Source organism: Poeciliopsis prolifica, unplaced genomic scaffold (genome assembly GCF_027474105.1).
Source record: "Poeciliopsis prolifica strain line A6 unplaced genomic scaffold, Auburn_PproV2 SCAFFOLD007, whole genome shotgun sequence".
NCBI lineage: Eukaryota > Metazoa > Chordata > Actinopteri > Cyprinodontiformes > Poeciliidae > Poeciliopsis > Poeciliopsis prolifica.
Genome location: NW_026562382.1, coordinates 1,099,628 through 1,122,456, shown reverse-complemented (window position 1 = coordinate 1,122,456; position 22,829 = coordinate 1,099,628). Strand labels below are relative to the sequence as shown.

General features: G+C 40.7%; 1 protein-coding gene across 3 annotated transcripts in view; it reads left to right on the top strand.

The window, feature by feature from the left end:
• Window positions 1–22,829, top strand: part of man1a2 (mannosidase, alpha, class 1A, member 2) — a 109,413-nt gene that overhangs the window by 47,410 nt on the left and 39,174 nt on the right. For all 3 annotated transcript variants that reach the window (XM_055031718.1, XM_055031717.1, XM_055031719.1), the window contains exons 5-6: window positions 10,785–10,903; window positions 19,420–19,500. In XM_055031718.1, coding sequence (XP_054887693.1) covers window positions 10,785–10,903; window positions 19,420–19,500 — 200 coding nt within the window. The remainder of the gene's footprint in view (window positions 1–10,784; window positions 10,904–19,419; window positions 19,501–22,829) is intronic.

Here is a 22,829-nt window from a genome sequence, read left to right as displayed (position 1 = left end):
CCGGCTTCTATAAGGCCCCTTCACACGGGACCCCTCCACAGTTCAACCGAGACGTTTTTGTTGTGATTCGGAGGCCCGTTTACACGACATAAGTGAGTAGAGTCTCTCTCGTCGTCACTTTCAAACCAAGTCTAAGCGAAACTTCTGTAACAACCTCTGCAAAGATGTGAAGTGCTTTGCCAATGCAGAACATACGTCTGTAGGGCTTATTCTACACATTCACAGGCAGATAAAAACAAAAACAATGGTGGCTATTACTGTGGTGTAGGGCTGAAACGATTCCTCGAATGATTCGATTACCTTGATTATTAAAATTCCTTGTGGAAAATTCACCTGCCTCACAGCTTGGTTGATTTAGGTTTCATTATTTAGTGCCTGCTTTCCGGCAGGAACATTATTTGGTTGTGTGGAGTTCTGATTTCCGCCTCTGGGTCGACGAAAGCTAAGTGTTAGCGGTATAACGTCCAATTCTCAAGTTTGGCTCTAGGGGATTTTTTTGATTGATGATAATGTCTGGGTCTTCATTGTTTTTGGGGGACCAAGAAGCATCCTTAAAATGACTGGCGTGATGCCTGGAGTACGGCAGCCTTTCTCCTCCGGAGCTGCTGGTTGAAAGCGAACGGCAGGAAGAGGCTGCAGGAGTATTAACACAGGTGAGCAGATAGACTGAACACGGCGGGCGGCTGAGATGGTTGCAGTGTAAATGTAGCTTTACGGACAAACAGGTGGTGAAAATCATGGCTGCAGCTTTGTTCACAAGCAATGGTGGGAAGGAGGAAGGGATCTGGGCCTCTTGCATTGTGATGCAGATCCTGCTCCGGTCTCAGCCGTTTCCTTTTTCTTTTTTTTTTTTTTGGCTGTTCTAGTTATCACCACAGGATTATCTAGTAAATAATTCACACACAGCTTTGCCCACGCTGGCCAACTTACCCTAAGCTTTGCATTTGAACCTTAATTACCCCCGCACCACAGCCCTGCTGCGGGGCCTTGGCTCTTTCTCCAGTTGTTTGCCTCATGGCTGGCCTGTGCTGCTGCATGCTGTTTGCTACAATACAGCTTATTAATAGAGCTACTCTGCCAGTTTAATGGGGGAACTCCAATATGTGTATTTCATTTTATAAAAGATTATTCCCCCCTGATTTCTAAATCCAGATATAGCTCAATTCCACATATTATTATAAAAATACCAGCCATTGTTTTGTTTTGTTTTTTATCCCCGACTAATATGTTTTTCTATGTTCTTTTAAAGAATTGTAGTTTCGCCGCATGTTTATCACCTGCCGGATCATGAGGTACGCATCCGCCTCCAGATTTAATCTGCCATTATAAAAACACATTTGCAATTAATGGTATAATTATGTTAGTTAGGGTCTACTAAATAAAACGAGAACACGCTCGTGTGAGAATGACAACACACTGACATAGCTGATGTCTTAATCGCGTGGCAGTAGGAGGGTTGGAAGAGAATGAAGGTTTGACTAATGATCACTTCATAATGACAGCCGGAGGCAGCAAAGCGGCTTCCTGTGTAGGCGAGGGAGAAAATGGGCGACACTGGGAAGCAGAGATCATAGTTTCAGGGGAGAACACAAGAGACGAGCGCAGCTTGCCTCTCATTAAGCTCCATCCTTCTCAGTTTCCGCCGCCATCCGAATGGAGCTGTCCAGCAAAAATACCGGCGGCTAAGAGTGGAGCGCAAGTCGAAGCATTGGGGGTTTAGACTCCTCACAGTTTTTGCAACAGTAGCTTCAAGATTGTGCTCCTGAAACAGTTTATCTTTGATATTTCTCCTATTTTTATGTTATATAGTAGAAAATTCCTTTTATCCGAAGAGTTTGTACAGTGTGAGGAACTAGGCAGAGTTTTGCATTTTTCAGTTCTGGATAACTGTGAAAAAGAAAATTCACTTCAATTTAATTCAGTAATACGAATGTCTGGACAATAAATCTATAACAATATGTATTAAAATAGACACATTATTAATATCAATAGATAATATGTCTGATAGAATTGTCAGTATTTTCACTGAAGCCCGTTTCAGAACCGCTCAACATTCTGGGGGATGTAGGCAGAGGAAAAGTCCTTCGCCATAAAACCTCTCAGGCTAAAAACTGCTCTTTGGTTACCTAACAACAGTTGAATAGCTTGCGCAGCAGCAGCTTCAGCTTTTGCCTCAAAGCTGCTTAAAAATGAAAAACTGTGTGAAGTGGAAATTGGATAAAACTGGAAATTTAAAAGAATTAAGCAAAAAAAAAAAAAAAAAAAAAAAAATCAATAATTATATCGACGTTTATGAAATGCTCAAATTGTGATACATTTTTCAACCATATTAAATTAGCGATTTAGCGACCTTCTTTCAAGGTCCAAATTTATGACCTCCAAAGAAATAATCTACTTTATATCCATTCTTATTTATAGGGCTTGGCAACATGGGCTTGAAGATTCATCACAATATTTTGCAGTACTATTATGATAGCAATAAAATTAACAATAACTGTTATTACCTTTTTTGTTAACTGCATGACTGTAACTGTATGGCAGAGCAATTATAGCCCCACAAACACAAATACATTTTTTGAAAAAACATTTCCATTTGAACTGTGCTTCTTTACGACACCTGTCACAGAGAAAAGTATGATTTGTATCGCTTTATTTTAAAATGCATTGCTGTATATTGATACTGTTACTGAACAAACCATGGGAAAAAATGGTAAAAGTAACAATCTCAATACAGGTACGGGTTTCTAAAAGAAATATTCATAATATAAATTAGAATTTATTGTGACAACGATGAATCAGAATTCTTATAAGAAATTTAAATAATGTGATAAATAATGCGATAAATGGCCGTCCCTTCCTCTCCCCTGACATGTTTAGAATTTATTTATGGTAGTTGCATATCCGTGATTTATGTCTAAATTTTATATTTTCAGCTCAATATATGAATAACTTGGTAGTACAAGAAAAGGATATTTATGTCATACTTGTCAATCTTTATAAACTGGGGGATTAGTTTCCTTCTACTCTAAGTTCCTCCTGTTTCTCTGAGCGGTGCTTCCTTACCGCCTGCTTGCAGATTAAACTTTTAGTGGGCCTGCAGTGGCCAAATTAGACAGCAGGAAGTTTGAGCATTTACCTGCCGTGAAAGGCAGCGGGGTCATCCAAAAACCCTCCCAAACAGTGGCAAAGGGAGGGCAAAGTTTGGGATAAAAGTTGTGCTCAGTGCCCCTTTCTGTTATCCATCGGCTTCTGATGAAAATTTTCACAAAAGTAAAATGTTTATTTTTGTGGCGCATCTGTAGGAATATGTAAATGCCCGATTTTAGATTATCGTAAAGGGAAGATCGCGGCCAAAAAAAAAGGCTTTAACGGGAACACCAACATGCAGAAGCCTTATGTGATGGTTGATTCATAATCCACATCGTTTTCACTGATAGCACATCGTTTTCACTGATAGCACTGCAGTAAACCTTTGCCTGAAGTCCTGCAGCCCTGCTACTGTGGAAAAGACTTCTTCAAAATGAAAGAATGAATGCAATTTTGTGTTGAGCACAGAATAAATACAGGCTTTCCATCACTTACTGCAGTTCAGGTAGTTCAGGTTCCTTACTGGATACAGTGATACTGCACTATTGATGTAGTTACAGCAGTTTGTGCAGTCCTACTTTAAGTCCCATCTATGTTAACTGATTTTAATTATTTATTTTTCATGAAATTGAAGATATGTAATATTCTGCCAAACATTTAGAAATTCACCAATTAAATATTTGTCTAAACTCAAGTCCTGGTATTTTTGTAAAGTTCTGCCCAGGTTCTATTTTTTAAAATGGGACTTGGGCAAAATGCCATCAGGCTGACCATATGTAGTTTGTCTTATTCCTGACGGGACCTTTCTGCTGGGCAAAAGTTTGAGTTGCACGTAGATACCTTGATTGTATTATTTGACTAGTTGAGGCTACTGCTAACTTGATGCTAATATGCTTTTGCTAGCAAACTAGCTAGCTAGCTTTTTTTGCATATGTCATGATTATAAGTGAAAATTTCGTGCCAGTTGGTTCGTTTTCACTGCTGGCTCTCCTCTGCTGCCAACCCATGTGATGCTAGGCACCATAAGCAGTGTAAAATAAATGCAAAACTGCTGCCAAGAGCCACTAACAGACCCCAGAAATATCAGTTTTTGCTTCACTTGATTCAAATGCCCCCTGTATTTAGTTTATTCAATATTAAATTTCTTTCAAGATGGCATTAAAAAAGGTCTTAAATCTGACTCACAGATGACCGATGCCATAGTATGTAGGTGGTAGATGTTGCGATCAGGATGTCAGTTGCAGCAAATGCACTTTTTCCTCACTTTGCTCCTTCTGATCTCTCCTTCCAACCCTCTGACCTTTGGCATCTTGGTTATTGTAATCCGTGTCAGACGTGAGCATCTGCTGGGCATGACATTGGCAGTGTGCAGGGCATGAACTCATGACACTTGGAACGGCCAGCAGTTGTTTGCAATCATACTAATTACACTAATGGAGTAATAATATATTCGTAATGTACTGTGCAGCCTGAACCATTAAAGACATTTAGCCACTTTCAGCTTGCTTCAGACTATAGTGGGGAAAATAAATATTTGATGTATTGCAGAGAGTTTTTTTGTCCATTTAATGCTTTTCCACTTATGACAAATGGAAAGGGATGTAATTTTTCATTATTAAACTGACTTCTTACAACTACAGAAAATCACACTTTTTAAAGTATTTTGGAAAAAGCATTTTATTCAGTGGAAAAATGGAAGTTATTTGATGCAGAAACTTTTTTTTTTACATTTTCAGGGGTCAGATTGGCTTCTTAAAATGGAATTAACAGGTCAGTGAGAAAATGGTATTTCAAAATGATACACAGTGATTTTTTTTGGAAGTTGAAGTGAGGTGAACTTTAAAAATCAGTGGCGTACCAAATTTTCATTTTCCCCATCACAAGTGTGTTTTATTTCAAGGATTTTTGGGGGGGTTCTGCTTCAGCTCGTCTTGCGTTTTTCTTCCAAATATTTGTGATTTAAGAAAATCCTTTAACATTGTTCCTTCACCATGTTGTAAACATCTGTGGATGTATCAAGTCTTGAAAAGTGTGGACTTTTGAGGTGAAATAGGCAGCAGCCCTGGTTTGAAAATGGACTGACGTGACGAGATCAAGATTCAAACGCTGCTACATTACAAAACCCATTTTCATACGCACATAATCATAAAACTCGGATGTCTTCAAGTGCTAAACAAGGGAGTTAAGGCGCTTATAACCGTTGGAGACCATTACTCGGCATCAGCTGCTCTAATTAGTTCCTGTTTGTGATCAGCGTAATGCCACATTTGGCAGTGGTTCTGGAATTTTGCTTTCATGTTTAATTTCACACGTTGTACAATAGTCCCTATTCTGCCTTAGGATTCAGAACTCATGTGCGACCGGGCCTTTATGTTTTGACTCTTCATTCATTCTGTGCCTGGGCCGTCTCCGTTTCCTTCAGAGTTATCCGTTTCATTTTCCTCGCGCAGCTCAAGGACCGCCATCGGAAAACTTTTACTGTCTGAGTTTGGCTCCGGGCCCGGACACGGCCGGCGTGGACCGGAGCCAGGGAGCTGGTGTTGAGCCGAAGGCCCGGCCAAACCGGTGACCCTCTGAGGATCAAACAGAAGCCAACACATGTTGAACCTCGCTGCTAAATAAGTTGGTAGCGGGTCGTCAGTCATAGACACAGATCTGGGTCGGCCTGGAGAGAAAACTTGGCGGCGCTCACAGGAAGCTAGGCTTATTAGCAAAACAGGCTTAAGGTGTCGCAGTAGTTTCTGACTGCAACATGCTGCCATTTACTGTTAGCTTAGCAGGGGCTAAAAGGTTAGCATTAATGCTAAATGAATGAGCAGGAGGAGATGTGTTTATAAGTGAAAAGTGCTTTTTCAAAGTGAGGTTTTATTAGAAATTGCAGTAGCGAGTTGTTTTTGTTTCCTTCCAGGTACAGAGTGATGTGTGCTAACAACACTGCGTTGGTTCACTCTGCAGGAAAAGCTGACATGTAGAAACTCAGGCTGGGTGACACTGAAGTTTACAGCCGACTTGTTCAGTGGATGTAAATACATGACATGTCACTCTGACCGGGTTCTGGTTCTGTCTGGAAAATGTCTGGAATCTGCTTTTAGTGCTGGAAAAGACAGGGAAAAATATGAACTTCTTTCCTCAATCCCTCTTCTCCAATTTCTTTCTTCCTTTGAGGGGCACGCTCCACCTCTCTTCGTGCTTCTCTTTTCTTCTGTCCATCCTCATTTGTGTCCTTTCTCATGGCTTCCTTTCCCTACCGTGACCGTCCTTTTCTTCCCTTGCTTCCTTTCTTTTGTTCTACTTTAATACCTTTATTTTGTCCATCCATTCTTCCTTCTTTTTCTGTCATTTTTCTTTGTCTTGTCCTCCTTTCAGTCCTTTTGTTTGACTTTCCTATCCTTCCTTCTGCCCTTATCGTCCTCCTTTTCTTTACATTTCCTTTTTGTTTTGCTGTCCTTCCTTTCTTCTGTCTTTGCTTTCTATTGTCCTCCTTTCATTCCTTGTGTTCTACTACCCTCTCTTTCTTTCTTCCGTCCTTATCGTCGTCCTCCTTTTTCTTTCACCTTGTTTTACTTCTTTTCTTCTACTTTGCTTCCTTTCCTCCTCCTTGACTTTTCTTTTTTCTGATCTTTCCTTGTGTCTGTTATTCCTCTCCTTTTCTCATGTCCTCCTTCCTTTCCTTTTGTTCCGCTTTCCTTCTCTTATGTTCTCTTCTTCATTCCTTCGTTGACTGTTTATTTCCAAAGAATTATAAAATAAATCAACTTTGCCGGTTTTTATATGTGTAAGGCTATAAAACTGGGCTGTGTTGTGGGATGTAACAGTGATATAACATATCTGAGAAAGTAACACTGTGTAGGTAGAACAGTTTGAGTGCAGATGACAGTGAGGAGAGAATCAACTCCCTTCTCATGCAGCTACATGCGAAGGGGTTCATGTTCCGCGCTTCCTGTGTTCACAGCACACAAACACACAAGTGCAACACGCAGACACATCCATCACAGTCTTTGTCTCTGCTTTCCATTCAGCTGTCGTCCCCGGTTTGACAGACGGGCAGAACGGGGCCTGGATAATTCTCTGATGCTTCTGTGTGAATTTACCCCAGAGAGCTCAGAAGCCTGTTGTCTAATGAAACTGGCATCAGGGCCCAGAGAGTGGTGTGAGTGTTGGAGACAGAGCGAGTGGGAGGGAGATAATGGAGAGAGAGGCAGGTGAAATTGTGATAGATGGAACGAAGGGGGGGAGAGACTAATGAATTGAGTTAGTGTTCAGTTTTAGTTAGTCAGACGGTGTGACGTGCAAATATAGCCAAAGGAAAAGGAGTGAAGGCTGTTAAAGACAACGGTGTGTTTTGCGGTGGTGGGGGTTTATGTTTTGAGTGTCTGTGTTGGACGAGGTTGACATGATCGCTTCCCAAATAAATACACCTCATTTTGGCCAATTAGTTCCACATAAGCACTTCCTGGCTTCCCTAAAGCACCTTCTGATTAGTGCCGCTCCAGCGTCATGTGATACAGACCGTGTTGCACCAACGGCTCTGGGCACCTGACGTTTTTGGAAAGCAGCATCTGTGAACATGGGCAGAGAAGCACCGCAACGTGAGATAAGGCCGTGTTTAGGGCGAAGGGGAGGAGAGTGTGGCGGATAACACCGCGACAAAAGGGAAGTGTCGGCGAGAGCCGAATGCTTGAGAGTGTGAAATATGTGGAAAACGTGCGTACAGATGGTGAGAGGAGAGTTTGGATGGAGCGATCAAAGGAAGATTAGAGAAAACACAGCCTGACATTGATAAATGAGAACAAACAGATGGTTAGGTAGTAGGAGGAGGGGCTTATGGAAAGACGGAGTGAGTGATGGAGCGGAAAGGAGACGGAAAGAGGAATTCCTGTTTTATGTGCGATCATAAGGTTGTTGGAAAACTCTTAAGTTTGCAAGATTTCTCAAGGTTAGACAACACATTGCCATTTTAAAAAATCTAATCGAAATGCTTGATATGTACAATAGATGTTCATTTCAAACAATTTTAGCAATAGAAATAATTCTCATACAATGTCTTGCAATGAGGATGTTGTATCATAGCATAAGAAAGTATTGCGAAACTCGGAAGATGGGGAATTTTTTTCTTAAAATTGAGCAGTGGATGGATGGGGTCATGTATGGTGGTATTTCGGGAAACAAACTCCTTCCCTCAACAAACCTTTGAAGGTGGGTCATTACTCTGTCTTCCAGCATTAAATTGACTCGAAACACAAAACCTGGAAACCTAAGGAGTGACTTCGTTAGAATCACCTCAATGATTCTAACGAGTGGCGTAGATGAAGTCCAGATCTGTACCCAACAAAATATCTTTGGCGGGAACCCAGAAACGTCTCTGACACCTGAAAGATCTGGAGACGATCTGGACTGGACCAAAATCTCTGCATTATATATTGTTTTAGATTCCATGTCACACAGTTGAGGTGTATGAAAATCAGACCTCCGTTCCACTCTGTCTTCCCTGGCTCTGTGTATCCAGAGATTATGTTTTCTCCCATTCTTCTCCACAAAATAGTTCAAACTCAGGTATTGTGAACATCTGTTTTTAGGTCTTGCCACAAATTCCCACTGGGCTTTGATTTAAAAAGTTCAATGTGGGAAAGGTGGTCTTCTTCCTTCCACTTTTCCATGAAAGCCCGGTTTGTGGAGAGAACAAAAGGTTTTACAAGCCTTGCCGCACTCCTTTTACTTAAAGCCAAAGTCCTCAAACTCCATATCTTTGTCACGCTTCTGATTTTGAAGCATAGCTGCAGGTGAAAGCAACAGAGTGGAGGGAAACTGAGTGGGGTTGTGCGCCACAGAAGAGGGGTTCCTGTTCCATTAGCAGCCAAAGCCAATCCGTCAAGAAGACAGCCAGGACATCCTGCCATTATCGCCGCCTGCCTGACCGCAGTGTATATTTAGAGATTTAGAGGCTTTGCTCCATGACGATGATAATATTGCAGCAGCTGCGTGAAGCTATGAGCTCCGGTTCTAAACGGAGTCATGGATAAGAAGAGATCGTGGACAGGTTCGGAAATCTAGTGTTGTTTGCAGTAGATGAGAGGAAAAGATGGAGGACGTAAAGGGCAATGTCTTCGGCTTTTACTGTTGAAATGTAACAAATGCCGATCTGATAGAGTCACTCTTGCTACGTTTTTATCACACAAGTATCTGAGACCGGTGTTCCGGCACAGGTTGGACTCATCATCCGTAAGAAGAAAACCAAAATCCTTCTCCACAACTCCAATTGCATCAACTCAATCACCCTAAATGGTAGTCCTGTGGGGGAAATACAGTCTTTCATTATCAACCAGCCAGGTGGAACACCTGCAGATGTCAAGACATCCAGCAAACCAGACATTGTCCAGCTCAAGAATATCAGGCCATCCAGAGAGCTGACCCTGACCACCAAGATCCAGCTTTTCAACTCCAATGTGAATCCAGCACTGCTGTATGGGGCTGAAATCTGGAGGACAAGCCCTGACATTCCTGATAAGCCGTCTCTGTAGGATTCTCTACATCGGGTAGGACAAACTTCGCGATCCGCCAACCATCAACAACAAACAGACTTGGAGACAGAACCTCCATGGCAAGCAAAAGAGGCCATCTAAGAAAAGCCTGGAGACAAAACCTGGAGGCAGACGTAAATAAGATAAACTACACCTGGGACGGACTTTAAAGATCGGACCAGGAAAAGATATCTCTGGAGTTCTAACTTTGGCGGCCCATACCCTGGAATGGGATGAAAGGCAAAAGAAAAAGATGATGAGCTGAGCCCAGAAAATGTTTGTCACTCAACAGTTTTTCTTTTTTGAGTGTGTATAAAACATTTGATTACAAACCCCATCAACACATAAGACATATAATTTATTCTTAACTCTTTGAAAAACGATTTGACAAGAAGTTTACCTCACAGATGTACTTGTGCAGACTAACTTAATAGAACACTGCATGGACACCTCAACAGAGATGGAGTGCAATAAGTTCATTTTAAAGAGGCAGCATCATGTAAAATCTGAGCAACACTAGTAAAAATGTTGAAGGGTTTATAGCGGGGCCGTGTTGTGATGACTTCCTGAAGGTGGAGTTTCAGAAAGAGCAGGAGCTCCTTGGAGACAGAGGCCCAATTTTAAGCCGTTACATTACGAAGTCAAATTTCTTTCGTCACATTATTTATATATATATATATATATATATATATATATATATATATATATATATATATATATATATATATATATAGTATTTTTATAATGGCTTAAGATAATCTAGTTCTTGACTGTGCTCTAAAATGAGACTATATGCTTGGAAGATGCATAATATTGCCATTTGATAATTACTAACATCAGATTTTAAGAAGGTACAGAACTCTAACATTCTCCAACTTTTTGTTCTTTACTTTTTGGCTTCTATTTCTTGTTTCAAAACTTAAAATAAATCACAACAACCTACAAAGAGGAGCAGTATGGATGTTCAAAAATTGATAGGTTCTTTCTCCGCTCTCTTTATCTTGCGGGACGGAGAGGGTGTCAGAGTTTTCATCTTGAAATGAAAGTGCATGTCAAAGAAACTTTGCTCGACATGTCTTCTCACTGTTTTATAGAATACACATTAGAGGTCCATGTTTCCTCTCTACCGGGGTGTGTGACTGTGCAAGTGAATCTGACCTTGGGGTGTGTTTTATCCAGGTAATTCCCAACTCGGGGCGACCATCGTGGACGCCTTGGACACTCTGTACATCATGGGTCTACACGAAGAGTTCAAGGATGGCCAGGAGTGGATCGAGCAGAATCTGGACTTCAGTGTGGTGAGCAACAACCTTCCTTTTACTCTGCAAAATTATCTTAGGAGCTTGTATTAAATTGGGAACTTCCTTTTTTGGGAGACCATAGTCAGCGCTTGTTACAGAAACACGAGCTGTTGTTTGATTCAGAGGATTTTCGCCAAGGAAATGAAATCCCAAGCTTCTCCTTTCGTTTTGCCAAACGGTTCAGTCACCTGCTGGCTGTAATGGAGCTTATTTGTTAACTCATGCTAATTTGTTGGTTTTGCAACAAGCCATTTTGTGCAATTATCTGGTAATATGCAGATGTTGCCAGGCTGTGATGAATGAAACCTCGGTTCTCTCCCTTGTTAACACCCCACCGTCACCTCTGAGGTAATCTGCCCCAGTTAAGGTGGAATCGTTTCAATGACATGTCATGTTGTCAAGGAAGAACTGAAACAATAAGGCACGTCACTTAGTCATATTTAGTTTAGGCTTTAAATCTGTATTATAGGTCTGCAAAAGTTGGAGGATTTGTCCATCCTCTCTGCAGCTCATCTGGTTTATTCCACTTCTCATTTTGTTACCAGATGTTTCTTTTTTTATGTTTCTTCTTTATAACTTTCTTTTACCGTTTATGGTTGCTTTTCTCCGTTGGAATTTTCTCTCTTTTTCTGGGTGTGCAATTATCTGGTCTGCCGGTCGTTTCTCCTTCTCAGTAACACTAAACGTTAACAGTTTGATTTTTTATTTCTTTTCCCTCCTCATCCGTTACGTCCGTCTTGTCTTTTTATTCTCCATCTGTTCAATTGGCTGTTTTTTCCCCCTCTACAAACAGCAGTCCTTCTTTGCATTGTGTTCTTTGTTCCTCCGCCCTGCGCTCTGTCTCCTTCCTAAACTCATGTGTCTTTTTTTTAATCTTCTTCTGTCATGCAGTCTTTTTTTAAGAGAACTTACAAAAAAGAGAAGTTGCAAATCTTACACCTTCTCACATTTTGTTCCATGAAAAGCTTTAATGTGTTTCTTTTTTTATGTATTTATTTTATTCAATTAAATTTCCTTTTGGAATCTGTTATTTTTGAATGTGAATTGATTTATTGTGATTTTGCATTTCAAATGATCTTGAAATGGAACTTTTTTTGAGGAAGTGAGGGGGACAAAAATCAGGAAAAAAAAAGCATTTTTTTAGGGGGACGTTGACATGAACATTTGGACCAATATTGATATTGCTGTTATGGCCAATAACTGATATTTATCGATTCTGCATGTATTTCTCTTTCCTTTTGACTTTGTAAGATGACTTTCCTTTTGTGGTTTGTCAGCTTCCTTTAAGCATCCCAGACTGCATCACTCAAAATCACATGACCAACTTCCTCCCCTTAAAGACACACAAATGGCAACAAAATGAAAATCAATGTCAGTTGGTAATATTGACCGATACCCATATGTTAAAAATTGATCAACATCGGACTTTATTGATGTTGGTGACGATATATCGTGCATCACAAACTTTTATTTTGCCTTTTTTACTCTAGTCATTCTAGTGCATCATTCACACCAACCTTGTTTTGTCTGCTTTAATCAGACTGTAGTTGGTTTGCCTGGAAAGTCTCGGTTTGTTTGTTGAGGTGTGAATGCGGAATCGAACTCTGATCTGCCTAAAAGTTCCTGTCTCGGTTCAATTAAAATGAGCTCTGGCGCAGTTTGAAGGTACATGTGAACAAACGCCAAGCGGACTGGAGAGTGACTGCCCCAAAATCAGGAAATGGACTAGGGCATTCTGGGTAAATAGAGAATGCCCTAAAACAAATAAGCTGGTCTAGCTCCACTGAGAAAAATGGCTGATGGTCTTTTGCCAAAGAGAAATCCGACAACCGCTACAATCTGATGCTACTCCATTTTAGTTTATATTTTGTGAAGAAAGAAGTGGCACTCAGTGTCTTATTCAGAGGCTCTATGTTGTTTTTGGTGCAGCGCCACCACAGGCGAGGAGGGAAATAGGTTGTTGAAAGCGTTTAGTTCTTCTGACACAGTGCGGTGCAAAAGTGAATCACACCAACTGAAAATGAGACAAATGTTGCAATTTCAGTTCTCAATCGAACCCAGTTTACCCGACTAAACACCCTGTAATCCAGTGCTAGAAATTGCATGTAGTTGGTAAACAGAGTCCACCTGTGTGGAAATAAATCTCATATTTAATCGTGTGAATCCTTTTTTTTTGCTTCCTCCTGTGATTTTTCTCGACTTTTTTCCCCATCCGTCCAATTTAACTGCCCACATTTGGTTATCACTTCACCTCTCTCCATCCCTCCTTTTCTATCATCTGACTTCCAAGCTTGTTAGTCTCCCTCCTGAGGCAGTCCCAGAGCAGGTAGAAAGAAGGGGCTCCAGCAGCCTAACACTTGGAGGGCTAATTAACCTCCAGATCGCTTTGGTCAAGCTGTGGAATAAAAAGAAGCCGTGAACAGAAGGAGCAAGGTCAAGACATAGCCCGGGATGAGCTCTCTTTCTTTCTTTTTTTAAATGAGAAGATGTCAGTTCTGTGCTATGAGTCAACATTGATGAGTGTGGGTTTGACACAAACTCCAGCAGTTGGGTCATAAAGGTCAAAGGCACTGTCTGTTGGCCGTTAGAGAGAGGAAATCCTTTTGAGGGTTACTAAAACGGAGAGAAAAGAATTGTGTTCAAGGGAAAGACTTGTTTTTTCAGTCTTTGATTGGCAGTCAAATTGAAAGAGCTATTAAAATTGAAAACTTGCTTCTGGAAACAGCTGGCTCTTCATGAACAGCACACCGGTTGGTGGCAGCCCGACAGTAACAGGAGGACGTGAGTGGAGTGGGATGCAAACATTCTGGTGTGAAGCTTTAAGAAGGCAGCAGCAGAAGAAGAGAGCCTCTTTGACTCCACAAGAGGCAGTGGAGAGGAGGGATTAGAGGATGGAGAGGGAGGAGAACAGAGGGATGAGACTTGAAGCTTCTGTTAACAAGCTGGAGGAGGAGGGAGGCGTGTCACTCTGCGTTCATTAAGGACTCGGATTCATACCTTGCATGCATTAGGCAGAGGAGTGTTGGGTGTTTTTTTCTCTGATGGTGGAGCATCATGGAAACATTTGGGTGGATGAGGATGACATCACCCAACCTCTAGGCCAGTCGCAATAAAAACATTTTTTACTGGACATTAAATTGTCCAGAGCGATAAACGATGATATTGTTGTTTTGAGACCATTTTCAAGTGTCACCGGCATAATAATGTGAGTTTGCCATCAAGTTTGCTTTTTCAGACTCTAATAAACTTTATTTTTATACAGAACAATCCACACTAAACATGGAACCCCACAAAAAATTTAACCATCAGAATGGAAATGATCAATATCATTTTAATTTATTATGCGATTAATTGCTTATTGCGACACAGTTACTTACCTGCTGCCCTGGTCCTTTGCTAATCAGGTTTGGATGGACAGCAGTTTTGGACACTCCAAAGAGGCCTGGCGGTGTAATTGGCAGCAGGAATGGCATCAGGTTGAGCTCTTACATCACGGATCGTTTGAGCCCTAAAGATTGCAGCTGTGCCTGGCCTGCATTAAAGAGCTGCGAGGCTGGCTGTTTGGATTTCCATTTAGGCAATTGAAAGCATCGCTCTTAGTCTAGTTTAATTACTCCTCTGCGCCTGAACGAGAGGAGCTGTAATTCTCCCGACTTCTCCCTTCAGGGGGTCGCCACGTTAACTCCTCTGCCTCCATCTTTCTCCGCAGGCGTTCTCCAATCCACTCCAATTGTCCGCATAAGCCGCTCTTCTTCTTCTCGAACTTCCTCTCCGGTCTCTTTGACGTGAGCTTTTGCTCTGATGGACTCTTGTCCATTTCGTCGCTCCCAGTGGATCTCCGAACACATCCAGCTCTGCCACCTGTCTTTATATTAAAGCCTTTCAGCTGGTCTCACCATCATCCTCTACCCTTCACTTCTTCAGCTCTGCATCTTTGAAAAATCACCCTTGAAATCAGGCTCCCTCCACTCCATCCTGGCTTCACTCTCTTCATTATCTCTCTTGTGTACCAACCAAACTTTTCCATTGGTTGGTTGGCCTTCTCCACCAACAGGACCTCTAGTGCTAGCAGCGTTCCCCTTCTTGATTCTACTGACTTTCGTGTTTCGTCTTTTGTGTCTTTGTGACCTTAAACTGTTTAATCTGATTTTGGTCCTTGCCAGTGTTCCTCAAGTCTGTCCTCTCGTACACTGTCCTGCATGTTTTCTGTCTCACTTGCTGTAGAAGCCTTTTAATTATTCACTTATTCAAGTCAGGTGTGTGGCAGAAGGGAAACACATAAAACATGCAGGGCAGTGGTCCCTCATTTATCCACCTACTGTCTTTCTCCATCAGTGCAGTCATGTCAAAGTTTATTCATATTGCACATTTCAGCAACAAGGCAGATAGATCAATGTGCTTTATAGTGTGTAAATATCCTAAACATCAATCATATAGTCAGCGCTTGTGAACATTTGAGAAAATCAGAAACATTTTGTCAAGTGCAATCAATAAAACCATTAATAAAACCAGCATCAGATATGCTGGTGAATGTTTCGTTTATTATGGCTTAGAGCAACTTTAAACAGGTTGGTTGTTAGTTTTGATTTAAAGGAACTCATGTTTTGTGTGTTTTGCAGTTTTCTGTGTTTTGATCATTTTTAAACAAACACCATATTATCTCATCAGTAAATTTGAATTTGACCTGCTTATCACCCCTTCCAAAAACCTTACAAGTCATGATTAATTGAATAGCTGCCATGCGGGCTTAAGCCAGGCACTGAGCACACTGAGGACTGTCAGGTGTCCAGGTTGGATCCTGACGCCGTAGCTCGATTTCACCTGATGGATGTGTCAGCAGGAGGTCTGCATCCACCTTCAGCCTCCAGGTTAATAGACTTGGTTAACAATGTCATTAATCACCCATGTAAGGGTGAGGAGTTAGATCGGCCAAAGCAGTAGATCAAGAGAAATTATCTCTAGCTGTCGAGTCCATTCTTGCCCAGTTTGATGCTTTCATTGTGTGCTAAAATTCTGTGAAATTGACTTTACAATGCTTTTTTTGGCACTAGTAGTCTTTATTCCACCTTAATCTGACAGGAAGTCAGATTAAGGTGGAATAGGACCCCTCTTATTTAATATTTATATTCTCCCACTAGCTCAGGTTAACAGGAAATAATATTAGCTACCATAACTGCGGATGACACACAGCTCTACATTACGATGTCACCAGGTGACTCTGAACCCATCCAATCACTGAATAAATGTTTAGAACAGATAAATGTGTGGATGTGCCAAAACTTTCTCCAGCTGAACAAAAACAAAACTGAAGTCATTATTTTTGGACCTAAAGAGGAACGATCTAAAGTCAATGCACAGCTTCAGTTATTACAACTAAAAACTAGCGATCAGGCCCGAAACCTGGGAGTAGTGATGGACTCTGACCTGAGCCTTCAGAGCCATAAAGACAATTACAAAGGCCTTCTATCACCTGAAGAACATCTCCAGGATTAGAGGACTAATGTCTCAGCCAGATCTAGAGAAACTCATTCATGCGTTATCTTTAGTCGCATTGATTTGTAACAGCGTCTTCACAGGCCTGTCCAACAAATCAATCAAACAGCTGCAGTTGATCCAGAAGCTGCTGCTCCTGTTCTCACTAAAACCAGGAAGATAGAGACATAACACCAGTTTTAAAGTCCCTCCACTGGCTCCCTGTAGCTCAAAGAATAGATTTAAAATACTGTTGTTAGTTTACAAATCACTGAATGGTTTAGCACCACAATACATCAAAGATCTGCTGTTGTTGTATCAACCTTCCAGACCTCTCAGGTCTTCTGGTTCTGGACTGCTTTGCATCCCCAGAACCAGAACCAAGAGAGGAGAAGCAGCTTTCAGCATCTATGCACCAAAACTTTGGAACAAACTTCCAGACAACTGTAAAACAGCGGAAACCCTGACTTCTTTTAAATCGCAATTAAAAACACACCTGTTTAGAATTGTTTTTGAAATGTAATATGTAACAATGTATTGTCTATTATATGTTGCATGATTTTGTGTTCTTGTGTTTATGATGTAAAGCACTTTGAAATGCCTTGCTGAAATGTGCTATACAAATAAAATTTGATTGATTGATTGATTGATTGATTGAAAGACGTGCAGCAAAGGAACCAATGACAAACTGCTGAGTCATGCTGTTTTTGTTTTCTGGAGATGAAACCATTTCCCAAAACAATTTTGAATAAAATGTACAGTAAAACAAAACATCCAAACTAAAGGATGGATGTGTCCTTAAGAAGTGCCCACTTTGTGGGTTTTTATTCATTATTTGGTTGCTAGGAGCAAATTCATTCCCTTCTTATCTCTGGTGCGCCTGCAAGCCCACAGCTGGACTCACTCCCCGCCTACATGGAGCCTGCAGCAGGCTCCATGTAGGAGCAACCATCCGTGGTGCTGACAGAACATCGCATGTTCTATCAGTTTGGATAATTGGGGCATAAGCTCTTCAATTAGAAGAGAGAGAGTAAGCATGCATTATCAATAGATAAGTGTGACTGAGCCACACGCCCAGACGCGCTGCAGCCACCATGTTCTTTTTGCCTTCAGCAGAAATGTTGCAGACGTTTGCTGTAAAACTTTCTCAACTTTTATGTGACCTACTCTTCCAACTAGAGCCACTTAGAGCTGCACTCACTTCAAGTTTATCATGTAAACAGCAAAATAAAAGGCATCATTGCGTTTAAAGGTCTACAAGAGGTTTTTCCACTCTTGAATGCATCTGTGGACAAAATGATTGATCTATATCAGGGAGACCCAAGTTTAGATATTGTATGTTGAATGAACTCTCAATATTTTTGCATCATTTTTTGTAGTTTTTTACTCCATTTTAAATATTTGAGTGAATCAACTTACAATTATTTGTCTATAGAATGGTTTGGTAGATTAAAATTAGTTCAAATTTTCGATTAACTAATAATGTCCGTCCTGACCCTATTTTAGTGTTGTAGTTTGGCCTCCGGACAGAAGCGGAACCAGTTGATACAGAAATAAAGATGGCGGGGCCATACCATAACGGGAAAGAGAAAGAGAAACAGAATTTGGTGTTGGATGCAAAAAGCATTTTATGCGGCTGTGGTTAGAAATATAAACATTCAACAAGCTACTAAAGTTATCGACTTAAGAGTCGTGCTGCTTGACAGCGTTATGATGGCGTATTAGAGCCATTTTTAAAAGACAAGACGAGGAGTAACTTTCCACTGAAAATTCAGACATTTTGAGATTGATCTCAGAAATTTTCTAGGAAAAAGCTTGGAAATGTCTTTGATCTAAAAGTCAAACCTTTCCCAAAAGGTAAAAGGCTTACACTTTACAAGCTTAGAATTTTTTTTCTAGAAATTTCTGAGGTCAATATCAGAATTTTAGTTTTTTGGTGGAAATGTAGCCATTTTTTTCCATCTGCAGTGACCTTAATACATTGTCATGCGGAGCAGCTTCAACTTCTCAACCAAAAAATTACTGATTTGGTGTGAAGACAAGAATGTAAGAGAATTAATAGTCCTTCATCAAGTCCAGAGGACTCCAAAGCTCTTCACATTACATTCAGTCGTTAATAGAAAATGGAGCCCTTTATGTTATGGAAAGACAGTTGGCTCTCTCGACACAAGAAAAAACTCTAGTTATAAAGAAGTGTCCACTTATCAAGTCAATTGATAAGCTGAGTTAACCTTAGATTAACTCGGTCATCAATAAATTGTGTCCCTTTTCAGTTACAGACGTGGATATTTGCAAATGATCCAAAAGTTTAACTTTGAATATAAAAGAAAGTTGAAGCTACATCTTTCGTAAAGATGTCTGTGTCCTGCTCATTGAATGCAAGAAGAAGAAAAATCCTAACAGAGCATCAAAGGCAAGAGGTCTCCTTTGTTTTCGGAGGGATTCTAATCTCTTCCAGCCCAGAATCAGTCCTGCTTCAAACGGATCATGAGAATAGAGGGAGGTTGTTCAAAGGAAGAACGGGTCTCCATACATGAGCCGCCCTGTTCTGTGAAGAAATGGCAATCTACTGATAATGAAATGGCTGTGATTGAATATGAGATGGAGTTTAACAAGAAGCTCTCCTTTTTTCACTAGATAAGTTTATTGTGAAGGTGTCTTAGTCCTGACATAAAAGGGCAGAAATCTCACAGTCAATGAATAAAGAGAAGCTTCAGAAACCGTGTCGGGTAACAGGAAGTGACACTTCATGAACCCCAAGTCCAAACATGGCATCATAAGAGTGTTTCCTTTAAAATGAGCTCACTCAGATTGTATGGAAAGCGGATTTCAGTATGTGAAGATGAATTCCTTAAATCTTTGGAGGGATTCATTCTATAGCTGCAAAATGTTATGAAGACGTGGGACGACAATGGTTTGGTCTGTTGCTATGACGATATTGGTTGCCATTGTGATGCTCCTGTCACTCACAGCGAGCTAAAGTGTTTACATGTCCGCCATGATTTTCTGCATCTTCAGTTTGTTTCTCTTGTTTTCCCCAGAATGCCGAGGTGTCCGTATTCGAGGTCAACATTCGGTTCATCGGGGGGCTCTTGGCAGCGTACTACCTCTCTGGACAGGAAGTAAGTGTCTTTCGCTTTTCACTGTAACTTTGGTTTGAATGTCATCGTCTTGGCAACTGTTAGAAATGTGATCAGTTGAAGCAAATGGGTGAAAATGTTGGAACTTGGGCAGTTTTTTATTTTTCTGATTGCCTCTGAGATTTGAAAGCAAAATTGTAGGAGAAAACAGATTTACGGTGAAGTTTGTCCCATTAACATTACTTGATATGTGAAATGTTCTTTGCCAAATAAATACTGAAATAAATTAGATTTTGCGTCCGTTCTTGTTCGGAACAATGGAGAGATAATAAAAATCAGTAGAAATTTCTTCAGGTCATCCCCCCAGTCCTTGAATAACATAAAAGTTTATTTTGTTACAGATTTTAAACCCACATTTGCTCTGAGACTATTTATATGGGAAAATACCAGGCAGGAAGTTACCTACAGAGTTATTGCAATTTAAATTTTTTTTTACCTCTATAATTAATGTTTTTCCTTTTTTTTCTCAGAAGATAAACAAAAAACATGGTTGAGGATCAAACATCTAAAGCATCCATTATTTATTTACAAACACAAAACAAACATTTTCTGCTTTGGAAAAATCAAAAATGAAAAGCGAATATTCCATCTTTGTCTTAGAAACTAGTTTAAGTTTATGAACACTGGCATGAAAACAAGTTTTCAGTCATTTAAAGGCTCTGTAGCCTTTCACAAATCAATAGCATTATGAACTTTGTTGACACTACACTGTCAAAAAAAGCACAATTTTGCAATTGCAAAGTTTCCGTTATATAAGATACTTGATTAAAGTCACACCTGTAAATAAGTCGTTAGAAAAGCATACCACGCTATCATGCTCCATCCACTTCCTGTCGACTCTCAGTAGTGACATCTAATCGTTGGTCATGTGACTCGTGATCCGGAAAAGTTAATGTTGCAATTTTGGAAAATATGCTCATTTCGATACAGCCGAATAACCACTTAATCCTTGTGCAAAAACGTTTTATTTTTTGAAATTGTCGTGTTTCCATTAGGCAAACTTGTTTTTGTAATTCCAGTTTGTGGCAGGTTTGCAACTCAAACACCCTTTTGCGCCCCCCCTCCTTCAGTCAGTCGGCTCCGCCCTCTTCGCCCAAACATTCATCATTGCCCACTAGAGTAATAACCGAAGCTGTTGGTGGTGGGTAAGGAAGGATATGAAGCGTGGGAGGTAAAGACAGTGATGGAGGGAGCAGAGGGGAGAGGTGCGCTGGGACTGTGAAGATGAGTGGAGGATGTTTGGAGGTGATTGTTACTGATAAAAAATGAAAAAATGAGGGAATGACAATGATGAATAGCCGAGGGACGATAAAAGCAGGAGGACCTGATTCTTCACTCTCAGTGGATACGTCCTTGAGCAAGGCACTTATCCCTCCCAACTGGTGCAGTCTGCCTGCAGCATAGAGATGGCTTCATCTCAGGGGGGTTGTTATGTACCCTGTGTTAATACTTTAAAAAAAAAAAAAAAAAACAGCTAGCTAATGTGAGCCAGAACCTCTGGATCAGCTAGCGACCCGGAAGCTGCCATCCCTCCACCCTCTCCGCCGGTCTCTACACTCTTACCGCTCCTGAAGTTGTGCAGCCCGACCTTGTTAAAGCCGTCCCCCGGCGCTGGGCCTCATGTCCTCAGCGGTGGTAATAATCTGCCAAGCACCGCTCTAAGCATCCTTGGCAACACGTCCTTGGCAACACACTCTTCCCTGGAGAGCGCACCTACTCAGCCAGGTTACACACTGCCAGGTCAGGCTTGAAAAACAAGCAATGAGTGAGAGACTCATTCCTCTGCTGCAGGAGGTGACGCAGCAACTGATCGCATATGACAATTTAGCTCTGACCTACTGCCATGGCATGCATTGTTATATAAAATGTAAGTTTTAGTGTTTTACATCACGTTACAATGTTATTCTCATATCAAAAACAGATCTGGAGTGTTGCATCTCCATGGCAACCATTCAGCTGTTCAAAGCATCTTGTTGGAACTACTTCCATCCTCAGGAACAAAGCTCCTCCTCAGAGCTGCAGTTTCCAAGCGTCTGCCTCACAGAGCAGCCCAACCTCAGAAACTCCCCCACTCAGCTCCTTCAGACTAGCCAGCAGGGATTAGCAAACACCTGGTGGAACTGAGCATCCGCCGAGTTCATTATAGGAGCTACTTCTCAGTGAAACCCTGGTAAAGGAATTATAAAGGAGCCATGTTGTGATGACTTCCTGAAGGCGGAGTTTCAGAAAGAGCAGAAATTTCTTAAAGAGACAGAGACCCAATTTCAAGGCATTAAATTACAAAATCAAATGTTTTTCAAGGCACATTTGATATGTACAGCATGTTTATAGCGATGACGGTAACAATCACTTGATTGAGCTATAAAATTGTACTATATGCAAGGAAAGTACATAACACTGCCCCTTTAAAAACAGCAACTGTCAACTAGCCCGATAGTTTAAACCTGAGAATAAAAGTTGAACTCTTTGACTTTAGTAAACAAATACTGAAATTTACTTGTATTTCTTTTTTATGACAATGAAATGTAACATAATGACTTGATTGTGCGATATAATAACATTAGGAATATATAGTCCATAATACAAGTGATTATTTTAGTTATATTTGCCTTTAGTTTAATCAGTCTGAATAGTTTTTTTTTCTCATGGACAAGTGGTCACTACACAAGTTAAGAACCAACCCAGAAATTAAAAGTAGAAGGTTGATTCCACTAAGATCACTCCTTTTTTTCTTTAAAAATTGTTGCGTGAACATGTTTTCAAATGAAATTTACCCACAGTGGTCGATAGAGCCTGCCTGATATGCAGAGGAAAATTGTGGCATGCGCATTTTGAAGTACGACGTTCGAAAAGGTGACTGGAAACGCCAAAATCCAAAACTGCTTTCTCTATTTTGCTGAGACGTTTTTGCTCTTGCTTGAGGCGGTTTTTAGATTTTCTAAAAACGAGTGAATTCATGGAAACACATTTTGTGAATAACTCTCAACCTACCCAACATTCCCATGCACTGGTTTGTCAGTGCCTTATCAGAGGCACAAAACTTGGAATATTTTACAGATCTAGACCTGCAGTTCAGGGGGCATTCAGAGGAATTTCAAAAATTAATCAAAATTCGCATGACAGTTGGATGGAAACACCTCATCTCTGTGAAGCCTGTTTCAGCAAACTGCCTACTGATAAAATCATCTCACCTGGAGATCTGAGTTTACAGGAAAATAAAATCATTCAAGTTTGTGTTTGTGATGTGATGAAATGTATCGGAGGTCAACGGGCTTGAGTCCTACTTTTTAAGGCCTCCTGTCAGTCTTTAA